A 16842-nucleotide genomic window follows, 5' to 3' on the forward strand; every position below is an offset into this window, starting at 1 on the left:
GGAGGAGCTTGGAACCTGAGCGCGGGCTCCCACAGCGCGAGACGCGCACGGGCAAGCCTGGGCCAAGGGCGGTCCCATCTGCGCCCATCAGCGGCAGGCAACCGCAGGTCAGGGCCAGGTCTCTTTGGTCCCAGTGTTTGGGTGCCCATATTGACTCGTCCTCTGGCAATACAACGGGACACCAAGATCAATATCTGTGACTTGCCAGCATTCAAGTAAGCTTATATTTTTTCTTAAGTTAACCCTTTCGGGATGGCGGCTATTTGAAATCAGGTGATGGGAAGATGGCCAACCATAAATTCTAGCAAACTCGTCACTTGACTGTTTTCTTCTTCGGGCAGCCAAAGCTGTTGACAAGGAGATACAGGTTACGGAGCATCGCCTGTCGGTGGGAGGTGGACCGACTAGTATTATTACTGATCTAATGACTGTGGCTGAAACCCAAATGAGTGACATTGAATGCAATAACTCTCCTGTGTCAAGAACTCCAGACATTGTACATACCACCCACAACCCCTGCTAACACCACCAGCTCCTTCAGTGTGCGAAGTAGCTGCTAAAAGGAAAAAAAAGGTTAAACATCCAGACCCTCCGCGAGCCGCGAGCGTGAGGGGTAGGTGTCCCGCGGTTCCAGCGCCTTAATGAAGGTTCCAGTAACCTAATAGCGCTGGCCTCACGGGAGTACGCCGCGAGGCCTAATCCAATTCCCCTAGGGTCGCCTAAATTGAGCAGGACCCCGTGGCCCTCTTTTTCTCCAACTGAGAGAGGCTGTATTTACCTTCTACATACTGAAGGAGCATTTAGTTCTTATGTGTTTTTCTGTGTAGTACTGTATTTAGGTCCTGACGAATCGCCGTTCGGCGAGAAACATGTTGACCACACCAGGGGGTTGAGTTAGAGTTCTGTACACCTTTACGGTCTCTAGTTCCCCTCTCACCCTTTTTAACCAGGGAACCAGCCACGTTAATAAAATTCAGTGTGGACTGTTTTACCCTTTTTACTTTCACTCACGTTTACACTGACTACACTCCTCTATCTCCTCACTCACACCCACCATCGGCAAGGAACTAAAGAACCCCGCTAAAAGAGTACCTGTGGGTACTCCGGCAGACATTGCAGCGCCGGTCTGTCGAGGGGCAGTGAGTCGATGATGACACTGGATACCCTCCAGTAAGGGTGTGTTTCACACCTAATACTCTGGGTGTATGAGGCTCTCCAAGTTGCGACTAGGGAACCCTTCCAGTCACGGTATTAACTATACCCACCCTTATCTCCACGCATTCACACCATCTCTGGGGAACTTTGTACTCTGCTGCTAGCTAAACATCCAGACCCACCACACTGTGCACAGACTAGATCCAATAAAAAGGCCCAGGATATAACTACAGAAGTTACTGCTGCTGTATCAGTAAGTCAATCCCCTACTATAGGCCCAACTGGCCCAAACATAATTGCAAATCAAGGCCCAGTTGTATTTTCCCCCGAGATTGATGTGGCATTAACTGCCCGTTTAGATGAAATTATAGCTAAAAACTTTCTTCCCATACTTACTAGATTAGAGAAATTGGAGTCAACTGTGGCATTACTTTATAATCTAGAATCGGACAATCCCTTAGGGGCAGGGGTCAAAATGATAGAGAGGAGTGGAGACACATGCAAGGGGACCTTTAGGGAGGCGTTAATACAGGGACTTTGACTCTGGGTGCTGATCAACTTTCCTTTGTAGCAAGAAAAGGCCAATGAAGAAGTGCTACTAGTGCCACTAGAGCAGAGCAACAGAAACAAGTAGGGCCTACGCATATTATTCATGCAGGGAATCTAAGTTTTCCTCCTGGAATTGCAAGGCCAATAAAACCACATGCAGCCTCTGTGGGGGGTGGATGTTATAACACAATCAAATTTGCGGCCAAAAAATATTTCACTCAGCAGACATGATAAGGTGACCTTGCACCTTCCACCGGAGTGTTGCCCTTATGTGGCAATTCTCACTAGTGTTCCCCCGCTGCAGGATAGTCAAAAGGAATCACAGACTGAGCTGAAAAACAAAGTTTGTTATTGGTTAACATAGAATACCAATTTTTCTATCATCCATTATCAGGCTATTTTGTTCCTAAGGCAGGGAGGCTAGGTTGGTCCTCTGGCAAAGTTCCTCGATGGAGGCTGTATTGTTATAAATTGCAGATCTCCATCTTTGGCAGGATATCTGGTTGGTAGGGGGACACAATCAGTAAGCCCGAGGCTTGGTCCGGGGATCAAAAGTATACCACTTGGGTTCTTTTACAGACATCTTGACTACAGAGGAGTGGGCATCCTAGCTAACAGGCCTACTACACAGATGGCTGCTACACATAGGGAGGCTCCCTTTCTGGAACTTAGCAACATATATCAAGTACTGTCTGATTTAGATTCCCAAGATTGACCACTAATATCTTCAATTTCACCACCAATAATTCCTGAGGAGCCACATGCTACTCAGCTGGAGGTAATCCCATAATATCTCAGTAATAATGTTGTTCACCCAATTAGAAAGAATAGACATAACCAACAACAAACTGAATCCAAGGAACAAATTAACAGGGGTCAAGTACAAGCACCCTCATTCAATTCTCAAGATCTAAAAATCCTATCATGGAATGTGGCAGGTATAAAAACTAAGCTAATTGATCCTGACTGGTGCGAACTAGTAGATTATTTTCACATAGGCCTACTGCAGGAGACTTGGGCTGTAGGGCAAGTGCACAGGATGGGGTTTACTACCACATATAGTATCCAAGCTAAGCAGTCAACAGTTGGTCGCCCTGCCGGCGGTCTTTTGATATGGGTCAAAAATACACTGGCATGTAAAATTAAGATGTTAAACAACTGCTCAGAAGAAATACTTGGGCTTGAACTGTGCTCGCTGAAAGGGAACACCCAAGTTAGGCTATTTAATATATATAACCGCTTTGGTAGTGGCCACAAGCTTTCCGGGACTATAACAACACTTACCAATTATCTTGACACCCTTAAGCGGAACCACCAACTGATAGTTGCAGGTGATTTTAATACAACATATGAACCTGTTGACTACATACAGGAATTACTAGCAGAAGGAGATGAAGCCAGAGGGATCTCAAAGCTCCAGATACCATCGGTCAAGAAGCGTCCTAGGGTTGGACAACAGATTCTTTTATTTACCATTGACTATGGGGTACGGGCCTGCAATGGTAGGACATGCTCTGATAAAGAAGCACATCATACCTTCAAGAGGGGTGATAGGAAAAGCAGAATTGATAATATTCTTGTTGATCTCGAATTATGTTCGAATGTCAATGACATGGTCATATTAAATCGGGAAGACAGAGACCACAACGCTTTGGTACTCACGCTGTCTGGTTTATCACTATTACATGGTCAGCCCCAGTACAACAGCACCCCAGTAATTACTAGTAATAATGATAAAAGGGTCAAATGGCCAATGATACTCGCGGATCAAACAGCTCTGCCAAAAATGTATTCAGAAGTAGAGCAGGTTCTCCCTGGCTTGAGTAATTTTGATAATAGCAAAGATGACATTCTGGCCTTTTTTCTACAATTAAATGCCACACTCAGACCTTTTTTTATAAACAGTGTAGAAAAGCCCAACCAGCTCTGATAACTGCTCTATGGTTTAACGAGGCTTGTAAAACAGCAAGGGATGATCTATTCACAGCAGTGAAGTCAAGACTCCAATCAGATATTAGTGATTACAGGAAGCTCTATAAAATTGCTCAAAATAAGGCCAAAAGAGACTGGGAATCTGAAAATTGTGGAGGCATCAAGACAGAAGAATAGCCAATTGTTTTGACATCTTCTGTCAAAAGGGTCACCTAGACTAGAAGCAGCAAATGATTTCCGCATACAGGCCCATGTGCGGGAAGAGTACTTTGAATACTTATATGCAGGACAGGGTGAGGCCTCTGATCTGGGTCTACAAAATAGATCTTTAAATCTGACATCAACTGGGGAGACTGTCATTACCCTAGAGGAAACGTTAACAGCAATAAAATCACTACAGCAAGGGAAAGCCCCGGGATTAGACAAGCTTCCGGGTGACTTGTATTGGGCTGAGCCGAAAATATTGGGACCTCTGCTACAAGTGGTTTTTAATGCCATTTTGAGTGGAGGAGCGATACCAGCATCCTGGAGAGGTGCCAAAATCATCCCCATATACAAAAAAGGGGACAAAGGCTCTCCTGAAAATTATAGGCCAATCAGCCTTATAGATGTCTCCCAAAAGATTTTCTGCAAAATCGTCCTGAATAGGATCCAAAATTGGATCGGGGACAATAATGTCCTCTCAAATCTACAGGCAGGCTTTAGGGCATCCACCAGCACAACTGATCAAGTCTTCAGATTTCCTTTGCTCATTTGGAAGGAAGTGACTGTGGGCAGAGGTCATCTGTACCTTGTGTTTGTGGACTTAAAAACAGCTTTCGATTCGATTGATTGCACACAACTGTTGTCCACCCTGAAAGATATTGGCCTCCCACCGTACTTACTTAATATTTTGATTTGATTGCATCATAATACCTTTGCAAAGGTTAGGTGGAATCTGGACGGAAGTCTCCCCAAGGATATAAGGATAAACAAATGAGTACATGTGTGGCCACTGACTGGCTGTAGGCAGCCTGTCACACACAGACATGTTTCTAGACTCCTGGGTGGGGATCCTCTGCTCTCTGGGACCAGAAACAATGCACATCCTAGGTTTACGTGTCACACCTCCTCCCCAATGATTGGCCAGTGCACGAAAGGGAAACTTCAAAGGCCTGCCGCCTGTGTAATGCTATGCCCAGGCTATACTGCTAGCAGCAGATGGCAGCCCCCGGTTTACACCCCCAGGCTGGAAAATCTAGAATAGGAGGTGTGCCCACCTCTGCCAACTCCACTCCTAAGGTGGGGGAGGCAAAGTGAAGCAGTCTTGCCATGTTGAAGGTAGGGAGACCCCTCCAATCAGGCCCAGGTCTGTGTTTCCCCTCCCACAGGAGGGCAGCATAATTGAGGGTGCCCATTAGCTCTACATGCTACTCCCCTAAAACGCTCCTAAATTTAGTATTTAGGTGGCTCCCTAGACCTAAAAATTAAATCAGTGATGGCCTAAGAGAAGCAAGAAGATGCCGACTGTCTTGACTCCAGCTCTACCGGCCTGTCTCCAAATTTGAAGAATCTGCGACAACACGACCTGTCTTGCAGCCAGTGACCTCTGAAAACCCTGGTGGACTGCTGCCTTCGAAAAAGACACCAATCTCCTGTGGACAGTGGATTTGTCCAGAAGAAATCTACTCCAAGCTGGAACTTCAATTCCTGCCCACTCTGCACCCAACGCTCACGGTCTGAGTTGGAATGGATCACCTGTGCAGTGAATTCTTCCCAGCGATTCTGACCTCAAGTTTCCTGATCTCTATGGCAGAGCCTGCTGTGTGAATCCAGAGGCTCCCCCTGACCACGACCAGTTCCGGTAATAAGACGCAGATGTCGCAAGGCACCTCTGCACCCAAAGCCCCTGGGCCTAGGTAAGCTGAACCGACAATGACCCTACAAACCTCTACATCTCAACTTACCTCTGCTGTCACCGGTCTCCCTCTTGAAACCTCTGGTGCAACGCCTTCGGCTTGTTTCATAACATCAGACTCCCCATTCAAGAGAATTGGGAGCCTGATGCTAAATTTGCATCCTACACCCAGCCGCCCCAGAGTGGCTGGTGGTGTAGGTTTGGTGCTGCTTTGTGCCCCCGTGCTTGATCTAACCCCCAAAGGTTGGCTCTTGCAGCTGATTTATTTACCTGCAAGCAGTGTGGCTTTGAGCAGTCCTAGTCGCCATTAAAACGCATTCGGCGAACTCCGATTTTGACATCTGCACCCGGCCGCCCCTGTGCCGCTGGTGGTTCAGTTTTGGTACTCACCTGACCATTGCCCCTTACTGACCTTTGGTCCCGAAGAATGGAACTGTAAGTGTGATATTTACCTGTTTAACCACACATTTGTTTTCCACATAGGATAACAATGAACTGTTCAAAAATTGTTTTGTGTCAACTTTTGAAAGTGAAAAGTATTTTTATTTAAAAATTAACTTACCTTATTGCAAATACCTTGTTCTTAAAATAAAATACAAACAAAGCTTCTTAATCTAAAATTGGTGTGGATCTCCTTTTAGAGTCGTGTGTCCATTATTGTTCAATGTTGTGCAATAAATGTCTTACACTCCTCTGGGTTAGGCCTTATGCTGCTCATCCACACTACCACTAACAGAACACTTTGGATTTTTCATTAAGCCATGTACACTTTTGGGGAACCCCTGAACTCTGTGCATGGTATTACCACCTAGTGGCATACTATATAGAGAGCCGGCTTCTTACAACCCTGGCTAATTGCTATTGCAAAAACATGTATGTGCTAAAAGGGAGGACTGTGTAAAAAGGTTCTCTATACAAAGAACACCTACATACTTCATAGAACTGCTTTCAAGAAGTGAGGTGCAATAAGCAGGGATGGACGGGGAACCAAAAATGGCCCTGGCAAAGAACTCGGCCTGCCCCGGAGGGAGGGAGATGCAGGGGGTGAACTAGTGGAAAACGTTGTGTCTCTTTTGTTGCTGTGGACCAGTATTGCAGCTATGCTGCAAAACCAGCCTACAGTAACAAAAACGGCCCCCCAGGGGTCTAAAACCAGCCAACACCCAGGCGGTCCACTGAGGAAATGCCCAGTGTCCACTTGGGCCAGTACAGCCCTGGCAATAAGTAACAAGAGCAAGAGATAAAGTGTGTGAATGTGTGAGAGAGAGAGTGAAGAGAGAGTGAGTGAGGAGGGAGGTTTTGAGAGCGAGAGAGAGAATGAGAGGGTAGGGTTTGAGTAAACTTACAATAGCGTTCTGTGTTGTTACTGGGATACAATCATATGCTGCTTAGCCATACACACACTGATTGACAGTTTGCAGCTTCTAAAGTATGGCAGCACACAACCGATATCCCTCTCACACCCTCTCAGTCCTCACAGTTCATTCAAATCATCAGCAGTATACAAAAGCCCTAGAGTGAGAATTAGGTCTGGAGAGGAAGGAAAAAGGCCCAAAATTGATGACAGAGCTGTGTGACAGATGTATGATTGAACTTGGCGATGATTAATAATGCTGGTACCAACGGTTTCTTATGCGACCTCATCTGCAGTTCATGCTCACAATTGAGTTGGATTCAGCAACTTAAGTAATGACTTGCATTTTGTTCAATGTAGCATTTCTCTAAACAGTTCGAGCTACATTCACTCATACATTACAGTGTATACTCCTGGAACAGACATCTTTTTAACAATAGTAATTACAGTTGGGAACTTTATGAAGATTGCTAGTTACACAGCAAATTATTTGTGAAACTTACTCTTGCACCGGGAAGTCCAGGTTCTCCGGGGCGGCCTGGGTCACCATTCGCTCCCTTAGGGCCTCCAAGGCCGGCCACACCGCGCTCACCAGGGGCACCCTAATCAACAAAAGAGAAGATGCACAGTTGCAATCTACTGCTCTACTAAACAAGCATTGGTAAATTCAATAGGTTTTGCCTATTTGATTAATAATATTTTCTTTGTAAGTTTTAGCTTGGTGAGCAGTTGTACAATATAGGTTACCGAAATTCCAAAATATTGTTATGCCAGCCAATATATTGTGCAGTGTCTGGTGGTAATATATTGCAGAAAGACTTGGTAAAGAGTGGAGGACAAGGAAATTAAACATGATACACAAGGGGTGTGCCACCCTGCCTATGGCCTGTGGCATCTGGGCACTGCCTGCACCTTTAGCTTCCCCTCTGATGAGTCCACCCAAGAAGTTTAGAGTCAGACTCATACAGAGAGTGCTGTGCCACACTGCTTACAGTCTGTGGCATCTGGACGCTACCTGCAGCATTAGCTAACCCAGTGCTGGGTCCACCCAAGAAGTTTACATACAGAGACACAAAAGGTGTGCTGTGCCACCCTGCTTACAGCCTGTGGCATCTGGTTGCTGCCTGCAGCATCAGCTTACCCAGGGCTGGGTCCACCCAAGAAGCTTACATTCAAAGCCACTAGGTGAGTACCACCCTGCCTCCGGTCCTGTGGCATCTGGGCGCTGCCTGCAGCATTAGCTTACCGACTGTTGGGCCCACCGAAAGACGTTTACTTGTGTGAAGAGTTAACTGTGCCACATGGACGACAACACTGGCAAAGATATAGAATCATACTTGGGTAATGAGGGTGGGTTTGTACTGCTGGCAAGAACCCTTTAACGGAACCTACTAAACTCATGTCAATGCACCACTAAACTCCTCTTCAAGAAACAAGCATTGGCACAGTTAATAGGTCTAAAGTTGGCCCCCAGCCACATTCCTTTGTTAATGCTTGTTTTGTCATGGTTATTGCAAAGTTTTATACAGTGACAACCCGAGAAACTACAATCATGGGGGGTCATGTCTGTGCTCAAAGAAGGACTGAAGCTGACTGTTGATGAGTGTTGTCATTGCCTAGAAGCTAGACACATGGTATTTATGCGCTACATGAAAATAGTAATTATAAATTGTATTAAATATTAGTCCTTACTTTTATTAAACTGTCCTTGTGTAAAGCATCCTGTCATCCACTGGGTCTTGTCTGCAGTATAACTGTTATATAAATATATCAGGCGATCAGTATAGTGCATAAGGCCCGGGTGTCCAAGCACTTAGTGCACAGAGAAGGACGGCAGTGCTTTAAATGGGCGAGTACTCACAGGTACTGAGTAACGGCACTTCTTACTTTTATCACTCTGAGTACTGGCACTTCTCTACTACCGAGGAGAGTACCGGTAATCATGAAAGGGTAGGCACATTGGTTGCTAGTGGCGGTAGCCCGTCTCTTTGGCAGCCAATGCACTTCTGTAGTACTGAGCCCCCTCTGAACTAGTCAGCATGAGCTCATTTGCATTTCGCCAGTCATTCTTTTTTTCATTTCGCAGAGAAGATGTTTGAAAAAATCCAGAGAGAAGTACTGGTTTTAACACCATAAGCTAGTTGGAGCCTATGCAAATCTTCTGTCTATTATTCACAGCGCCCATATAAAATGTAAGGTCTGTTCATAATGAAGAATGGATAAATACTCATCTGGATAGTGAAATTAAAGTAAAATGAGTAAGGTTGATGATTTTGTCTTTGTTTTTATGTTTCATTGCCATGGAGACAAGCAGTGTTTACAGTGTTGCTCATGCCTGAGCATACTTTAGGCTAAAGCTTGAATTTTTGAGAAAGGTCCGGATATATAATGCGTTCATTAAGCTATCACTCTATGCTCTGCTCTCTGCTTTACTTAGACATCAGTTGTTTAAATGTTGTTACAGTGTAATCAAAGACCAAAGAAGAAACGAAAGTCTACCTCAACATTTGAAATATTAAACAGAGCATGACCTTAAAATGCTCTTAATTATCAAAAGACCTTGTTTTAATCCTACTGCACAGGATACAATCTAAGTGATGTCTGCCTTGTTTTCAATGTTCATTGTGCTTTTAAAAGTCCGTTTAATACACTGACTGCAGTGCAGCTGTATTAGACACTCACCTTGGGTCCTGGAAGACCATCTTGACCTGGAAAACCACGGTTACCGGGAGCTCCCTAAAAAAAAGAAAAGATGCAGCCGGAGTTAAAATCAGTTGCAAAACAAAGAGAAACATTCAAGTAAAAAATGAGCTTTCTTCAACTTAACTAAAGAGACACTTAAGTATATACTTTCGGTGTTGTAGATTGTGTTTTATAGAGGTGAAATCGTTCGAGTAGTGTGCCTGATCAAATGGTAGTGGTACCTCATTCTTCCCACAAGCTACGGATGCCTCTCTTAAGATTCATGACATCTGCAACACCCTGTCTCACTTTTAAGTTGTCCAGCATTAGTCTGTCTCAATTTCTATGCGTTCACTTACAGTAATGGCGTTCATGTGTGATCATACTGTCGTGGTGTTGCATTTACTTACTCTTTCACCATTGGGTCCAAGTGGCCCAGCTGCACCAGGTTCACCACGGGCACCTCTCTTGCCTTCCTCGCCAGCGGGTCCTGGGGCGCCCTGAGGACCTGAGGGTCCCTAAAAGCGAAAGCAGAGGTCATTGCTACATACCGTACACGAGGCAGGAACATTTCAGACATCATCCTAACGAATGGAACATGGTACAAAAGGTCCCTGATGTTCTTGGAATGTAATGTTACGATGATGGTTCCATGGTTTCATGTAATATCCATCACATATTGAACAGTGAGGCTGAATGTGGCGATTGTATGACTGCAGATTCACATTTGCTATACAAGGCCCCTGTCTTCCAGCCTTAATCCCATCTAGATTTTTTATGTTTTAAAAAAAAAAATATTATGACTACATTATCTGAATGAATTCTCTTTTTTGCTGCACCTTTTTTTTCCTGCTACAAATTTTTTACGTTGAATTTTGTCATGGTTTTAAGTAACCATAACAATAAAGAATTCATTCATTCATTCATTCATTCATACACAAGGCCGGGACATGGTTTCAAGTAATATCCATCACATATTGAACAGTGGGGCTGAATGTGGCGACTTTATGACCACAGAATCACATTTGCTATACAAGGTCTCTGCCCAAATTAGCGTTAAATGGCCCAATACACAGACTGCGTCCATCATCTGAGAAGTATCTTATTCTATTATAGTTGTTCAAACGCTTTTAAAAACGTAATATCAAAATAATAAACGTAAGGCAGCTACTTCCACTGCAATACATGTGATGTAACAAGTCAGTGAGTATCCTTTGACCGGAACCAATGTTACCACCAAATTTCCTAGGGCCTCGTTAAAGTTGCATATGTTTGCCAATTTCAGTGAGACCGATATTAATGCGATATTCAGCTTACAACTGGGACAATAACTGTATGATACAACAGTATTCTCGATCTCCAGCTAAAGTAACATGAGCTCATACTGCCACTTAGTGGTGTATGCCGCTTTTGGCATTGTTCACTTCGCTAAACTGCCGTATTTTGCTCATAGATAAGCGTTTCATAACATCAGTGTATTTGATGAATCCTTGAAGGGTTTTGTGGGTTTTTTTTAACAATGAACGTGTTATTCAGAGTGGGAGTTTGGCTACTAAAATAATTCAAATATAGCTTTATTTGATTAAGGCCGCATTACAGGTCTTAAAGACGCTTGACTCCACTCTGCTTCATTTATGACCCTCAGGAAAACACTTGGAAATCTTTTGAAAAAGCCAACATTTTGATTTAAAAAATGATGGAATCACTGCGGCATCTTCCGATCCAGGACAATACCTTTGACTAAGGGTGGTTGTGAAGTGTATGCTATATCCTCTGTATTCCAAAACTAGGGTTGCTGCACAGGCTGAGCATGGAGGTGGAAACACACAGCACGAAGGGTCATGTTTCATTGATGTATGCTTTATACTATATCAGTCCGATGTTAAGCATTGCAGGGTTATGAGAGCACTGATGCTCTCGAGGGAGGTCTGCGTTTGAATTTGAGCTTCAGAGTGGACTTTTCATCTGCATTGGGAGCTGAATCAAACCATTAATCGCTTTTAGGAAAAAAGGTCAATAATAATTGCTGTTCCATGAACATACTTTGTATCTTTAGTATCAATAATAACAGCAGACAACCGAATGGATTTGAATTGAATGCTCATGACAGCTGGTTACTAAAAGTCTTCTTCATCACTTTGTAGTACCCCGTGTAATTTGGGGGTTAACAAGGTCAATGAGACTGCCACTTGCAGCATTCTTTCAGCTCTTGCTGCTGTGAAACCGTCATCCGGGTTTCAATTGTGGCAAGCATGCCAAATTTGTGGGGGGCCTGGGACGAAAACGTATGTGGGGGGCACTTTTACGAGGAGCAGCTCGAAATTAAGAAGATGTGTTCTCTGGGGAAGGAACACATCAGTATTTGGAGCCGTATAGTAGTTGAGCAGTTTTAGCTATATCGAGAAGGAACATATCAGGCCTTCTGCATTTCTGTCTCAGAAAATATTATGCAGCAGGGATTGGGACCCCAAATGTGCAGGACTTGGAGCAAAGATCCCCACCTGCTTTCGGTGGGGATGGCTGTGACTGTTGATACCACAGCCTTCTGCGCAGGTCAGCTCTTTGTCCTGATAATCGATTATTGCTGCTGGCATTCTGCTCCTGGCGTCATTATACTGCTGGTAGTCTGCTCTTTGATGCAGTTGTTGCTAGTGTCCTGGTGCTACTCGGGACATTTTTTTTGTGGATGGCTGTTTGGTCCTCGTAGAAACTGTTGACACTGTGAGTCTGCTCCCGATGCCCGAATTTGGGGATGGCAGTTTATTCCTAAATACGGCTATTGCTGTTGTGTATCTGCTCTTGGTATCAGGACTCACTGCTGACAAACTGTTGGCAGTTGTTGGCGCAGGCAGGATGCTCCAGGTGTCAGCTATTGTTGATGAGAGTGTAGTTCTGATGATAACTTCTCCTGCTCGCAGTTTACTCCTGGATTCAGCTACTGCAGTGGCACCTGAGCCTATTTTGACTGAGGCACATTCAGCAGATGTGTGTAAGTGACCTCTCTGATTTGGCAAACGCGTAACAACACATTCCATATTCCTGAATTCACATGTGATTTGAAATAAGCTTCATTTTTACCAACACAAAGTGCCATAAGCAAGTGTTTGAGGGACCTTCCTTGCTATTCTTGTCTTTCGTGGCAACAATGGAGAGTCTCACTTTTTTGGAGCAATATCCTTCAACGTAATTTTAGGAGGGTGACGGCTAGAGCACTGTTAGTTGCTTTTCAACTTTAACTTTCAAGGACAGCAATGAATCATCAGAGTATATTAAAGTGTGGCATCTCGTGTAATTCACTTGGCTATGCATAGTGAACACTATATGAACCCTATTATGAGATAATGATAGTCTAACTCAATAAAAATACATCCCAGCGGTTTTATAGCTGCGGTAGACAGGTACTTACAATTTCCCCCTTAGGTCCTTGCTCACCCTTGAAACCTGCAACACCCGGGTCACCCTGAAATGAAAATATATGAAAGAAAATGTTTCACGTTGCAGACTTCTTACATTAACAATTGAAATAATGGTAGTATTCTGAGATTGAAATATGTTGTGTTCCTAGGAAATTCAGCTCAAAGTTTCATCTCATGACTAAGAGATAGTGAAAAGTTTCGTTTCATCTGATGACTTGAGAGATACTGAAACGCCCCCCCCCCCCCCATTCTAAACTCTGCCTTTTCTTTCTCACTGATTGGACCAACTAGTCCATATTTGAAGTCGGCGTTGACGATGTTACTAGGCCTGGGGTCTATTACAACGAGTAGAAGGCAGCAGTACGTTGCTTGGTCTCTGTTTATTTATATTTGTAATTACCATAGTTGCTACTTGCGTCTCTAGTAGGTTCAAGATTCTGCTACCTTAATGTACACAACATAATTTTTTGGCCCACTGCCACTCCTCTTTTAGTGTGGAAGTTATGCTAATATGTGCCAATAAATATTTTCCAAAATTAAGCTAAATGTATCCATCAACTAAATAACTTTCCGTGGAGGGAAAGGTGTTGCCTTAATGCACGATATTGGGGGAATAAGAGCAGTCTTGTGTTGTGATACTGCAATCCGTGATACTGGGGCTAGCAGCAAAAAGTGACATGTCTTGTGTTGACAAGTTGTATACTAGCTGGAAACTTTGACAGCATTTATTATATTGTCCTGATATGGCTGAGTGGGGGAATATAAAATGTCTTTTGACGCATTAATGCGAAATAAGCACCCCCTACAGAATGAGAAATTTGCTCAGCCAATGAAATGTTAAAATTCTAGTACTATCTACGTGTATGTACCTGCTTTCTAAGTGCAGTGACACTGCGAAGTAGAAATATAAAGCAGACTGCTACAGTGAACCTCTATGTAGTTGTATGCTATCATATAATTTGACAGTTCATATTTGTGGCAATGCATGCATGTGGGTCAATATGAAACTACATGTGATGTTCTACTATCATCCAGTAGAGGACTGTGACACGACTTGAATTATTTAAAATATCGTTGATTATCCAAATGTTGTGTTTTAGTTGAGACATATAGAGTGACCCTGCTAATCGATTGTGTTTAATGGAGTAGTGGAATGTGACTCAACTATCTGTGAAAACGTTTTTCCTATAACTCTCGAATAGTGACGTGTCTGAGAGCAGGTGCTGTTAACTGTATCATGCTTACACAGGATTTGAAAATGTGATAATTTCCCAACTAAATTATAGAGCAGGCTTGCTGTGTAAATCTTACCGTTTGGCCTTTTGGACCGAGAGGGCCAGTAGCACCCTGAGGGCCAGGTGGTCCACGTGGGCCAGGGAATCCAGGAGCCCCAGCAATACCAGGAGCACCCTATCAGAGTGAAAAGAAGAAGAGGAGAGTTATTTTTAAGAAATATGCTTCTGGCCTGAGTCCTCAAGATAATATACCAACCAGTGTTCAGCCATCAACAAAATAGCCCTAGGCTTTGAGGTCACTTCATTCGTTCAGTTTGTTTACACATTACACTTAAAACCAGCCCTATCCCACTTTATATTGATGTTTAGACATTAAACTAACTGATATAACGAGAAGAAACAGATTTATGTTATACTTACAGCTGAACCTTTTGCTCCAGGGATACCATCGGTACCAGGATTTCCCTAAAACATACATGAATGCGAAAAAGAATCATTATTTCAAGGTTGTAAAGGAGTATGTAATAAAAAGAGTGAGCAAAGCATGCACAGCTGATTTCCCAGAATAAATAATAAGATACACCAGTGTTTTTCTGGGCACATTTTTCTTCATTATAATGTTGTCGTTGTGTTGAACACTTCACAAGAAGATACCTAAGTCATGATTCCAGAGACTTGACTCATACAATGAGTCACACATGGTTGCTGGACTGAATCATTTCATATGGAGCTATTTCTTTACTGAATTAGAGATATTTGAAAGCAAATATTTAGGGCTAAGTATGTATATTTTTGTAATTCTGAGTCGGTCGGTTTTGTTAATTCCCTAATAAATAACTTGTCTGTTCAAATTCTGCATTTAGCAGATGATATAGTGAAGTAAGGTATATTTGAGAGTGGATGGAGACAGCCCCACAAAGCAGTCAATTACATTTCTCTGAAATCATTATGGAATGTTCTGAGGAAACAGGTGGGCCACTGCGTTCTTATGTAGTCAAATAGCCCCGACTTTCAAATAAAGCAATATGTTGGAAAACACTTTTATTAAAAAAAGAAAAAAACATTTATTAGATGGTTAAAGTTGCAGCCCCATCGTTAAACTCGTTGTCTGCCACTTAACGCCCTGCTCTAGAGTTACAAACACAAATCTGGACTGTGTCTCAAAACCTTGTGTATGAGCCCTGGTGCTATGCTGCAGGTACTAGTTAGTACCACTTTTTATACCTGGAACAGACGGCCAGGCAGCAGAGCAAGACACTCCAGTTCATTTGAATTCTCATGTGCTGGCTGTGTCCATGCTTTGGGGCAGAAGAAGCTGAAGTAAGTTGGATTTTTACTTCCTAACATCTGGTATGATAACCCTGCCACTGTGCTGCAGATAGAGCAGAGCACAATTTCTCAGCGTCTGGTGTAGTAGATCCTACTGCAGTTCTGCAGCTATCAAATAGGCCTGAATCCACCTTATATTTGTGCTTCTTTACCTAGCTGCAAATATTACTTAGGTAGACAATGCCTCACCTTTGTTTGCGACCCCAGTCACAATACTTCAGTCACTTGAGTATTACAACTTCTCAACACCTGGCGTATTAGCCCTGTGCTGCAGTGCTGAAAACAGTAAGCAAGTCTGATCTCCCAATTCTATGTGAGCCATGGTGCATGTTTAACAATTAGTAAGACTGATTCTATCCATGCAGTAAAAAACAGCTAGGTTGCAGTGCTGCAGATCTGCTGACATTGAATAAGCCCTACACCCTCTGTGTCCTTATGAGAACTGTGCTGCAGAGCTGCAAACATTATGTAAACCTTCTTGGCTGCTCTAGCAACTACCACTTGACAAATGCTGAATATCATACACTAAAAGGCTGCATTATGTTAGTAGATACCAACATATCTCGTACCTGCCCCATGCCGTCCCTCTTTGCCCACAATCTTGGGGTCATCCTGGACACCACTCTTTCGCTTGACAAGCAAGTCAGCAGGACTGTGTCCACCTGTTGCAATGCTCTGAGGATTCTCAGGAAAATTATTCATTACCTCTCCCCTGATGCACGCAAACAGGTTGTAGTTGCGCTTATTGCATCTAGGCTAGACTATTGTAATGCACTTTATTTGGACATTGGCAATGGTCTGGCCCAGCGCCTTCAGACTGTTCAGAATGGGGCTGCCCGGTTTGTTGTGGGGGCTCCTAAACGCTCCTCTGGCACGGCTATTAGAATGAACCTGCATTGGCTCCCCATGCAGGCGAGGATTAATTTTAAGGCTCTCTGCCTTACACATCGTGCCCTTAATGAGTCTGGGCCTGAAGCCATTCGTGCTCTTGTGGCCTATTACACCCCCGGTAGAGCACTTCGCTCTTCCAGTCAAAATCTGCTGGCTATTCCCCGAATATCTAAAGCTAGATGGGGTAGGAGGGCCTTTCGTTTCCTTGCTCCCAGACTCTGGAATACGCTCCCCAGTGAGCTTAAGGGGATCTCTTCCCATATCTTGTTTCGCAAAGCTCTCAAGACCTGGCTATTTCAAAAAGCATATCTGTAACTTTTTCCTTGGAGACTCTTGAGTTCTTGAGCTCTCTTTTTACCATCCTTTAGCGCCTTGATGCCTACGGGTTAAGTTGCACTTTCT

At 43.6% G+C, this 16842-nt stretch overlaps 1 protein-coding gene across 2 annotated transcripts in view; it reads right to left on the reverse strand.

Moving 5' to 3' along the window:
• Positions 1–16842, reverse strand: part of COL2A1 (collagen type II alpha 1 chain) — a 126335-nt gene that overhangs the window by 57751 nt on the left and 51742 nt on the right. For both annotated transcript variants that reach the window (XM_086964270.1, XM_086964260.1), the window contains 6 exons: positions 14641–14685; positions 14297–14395; positions 12976–13029; positions 9980–10087; positions 9570–9623; positions 7391–7489 (listed from right to left, as the gene is read on the reverse strand). In XM_086964270.1, coding sequence (XP_086820396.1) covers positions 7391–7489; positions 9570–9623; positions 9980–10087; positions 12976–13029; positions 14297–14395; positions 14641–14685 — 459 coding nt within the window. The remainder of the gene's footprint in view (positions 1–7390; positions 7490–9569; positions 9624–9979; positions 10088–12975; positions 13030–14296; positions 14396–14640; positions 14686–16842) is intronic.

This window comes from Lissotriton vulgaris, chromosome 1_1, assembly GCF_964263255.1.
Source record: "Lissotriton vulgaris chromosome 1_1, aLisVul1.2, whole genome shotgun sequence".
In the NCBI taxonomy this organism is placed as follows: domain Eukaryota; kingdom Metazoa; phylum Chordata; class Amphibia; order Caudata; family Salamandridae; genus Lissotriton; species Lissotriton vulgaris.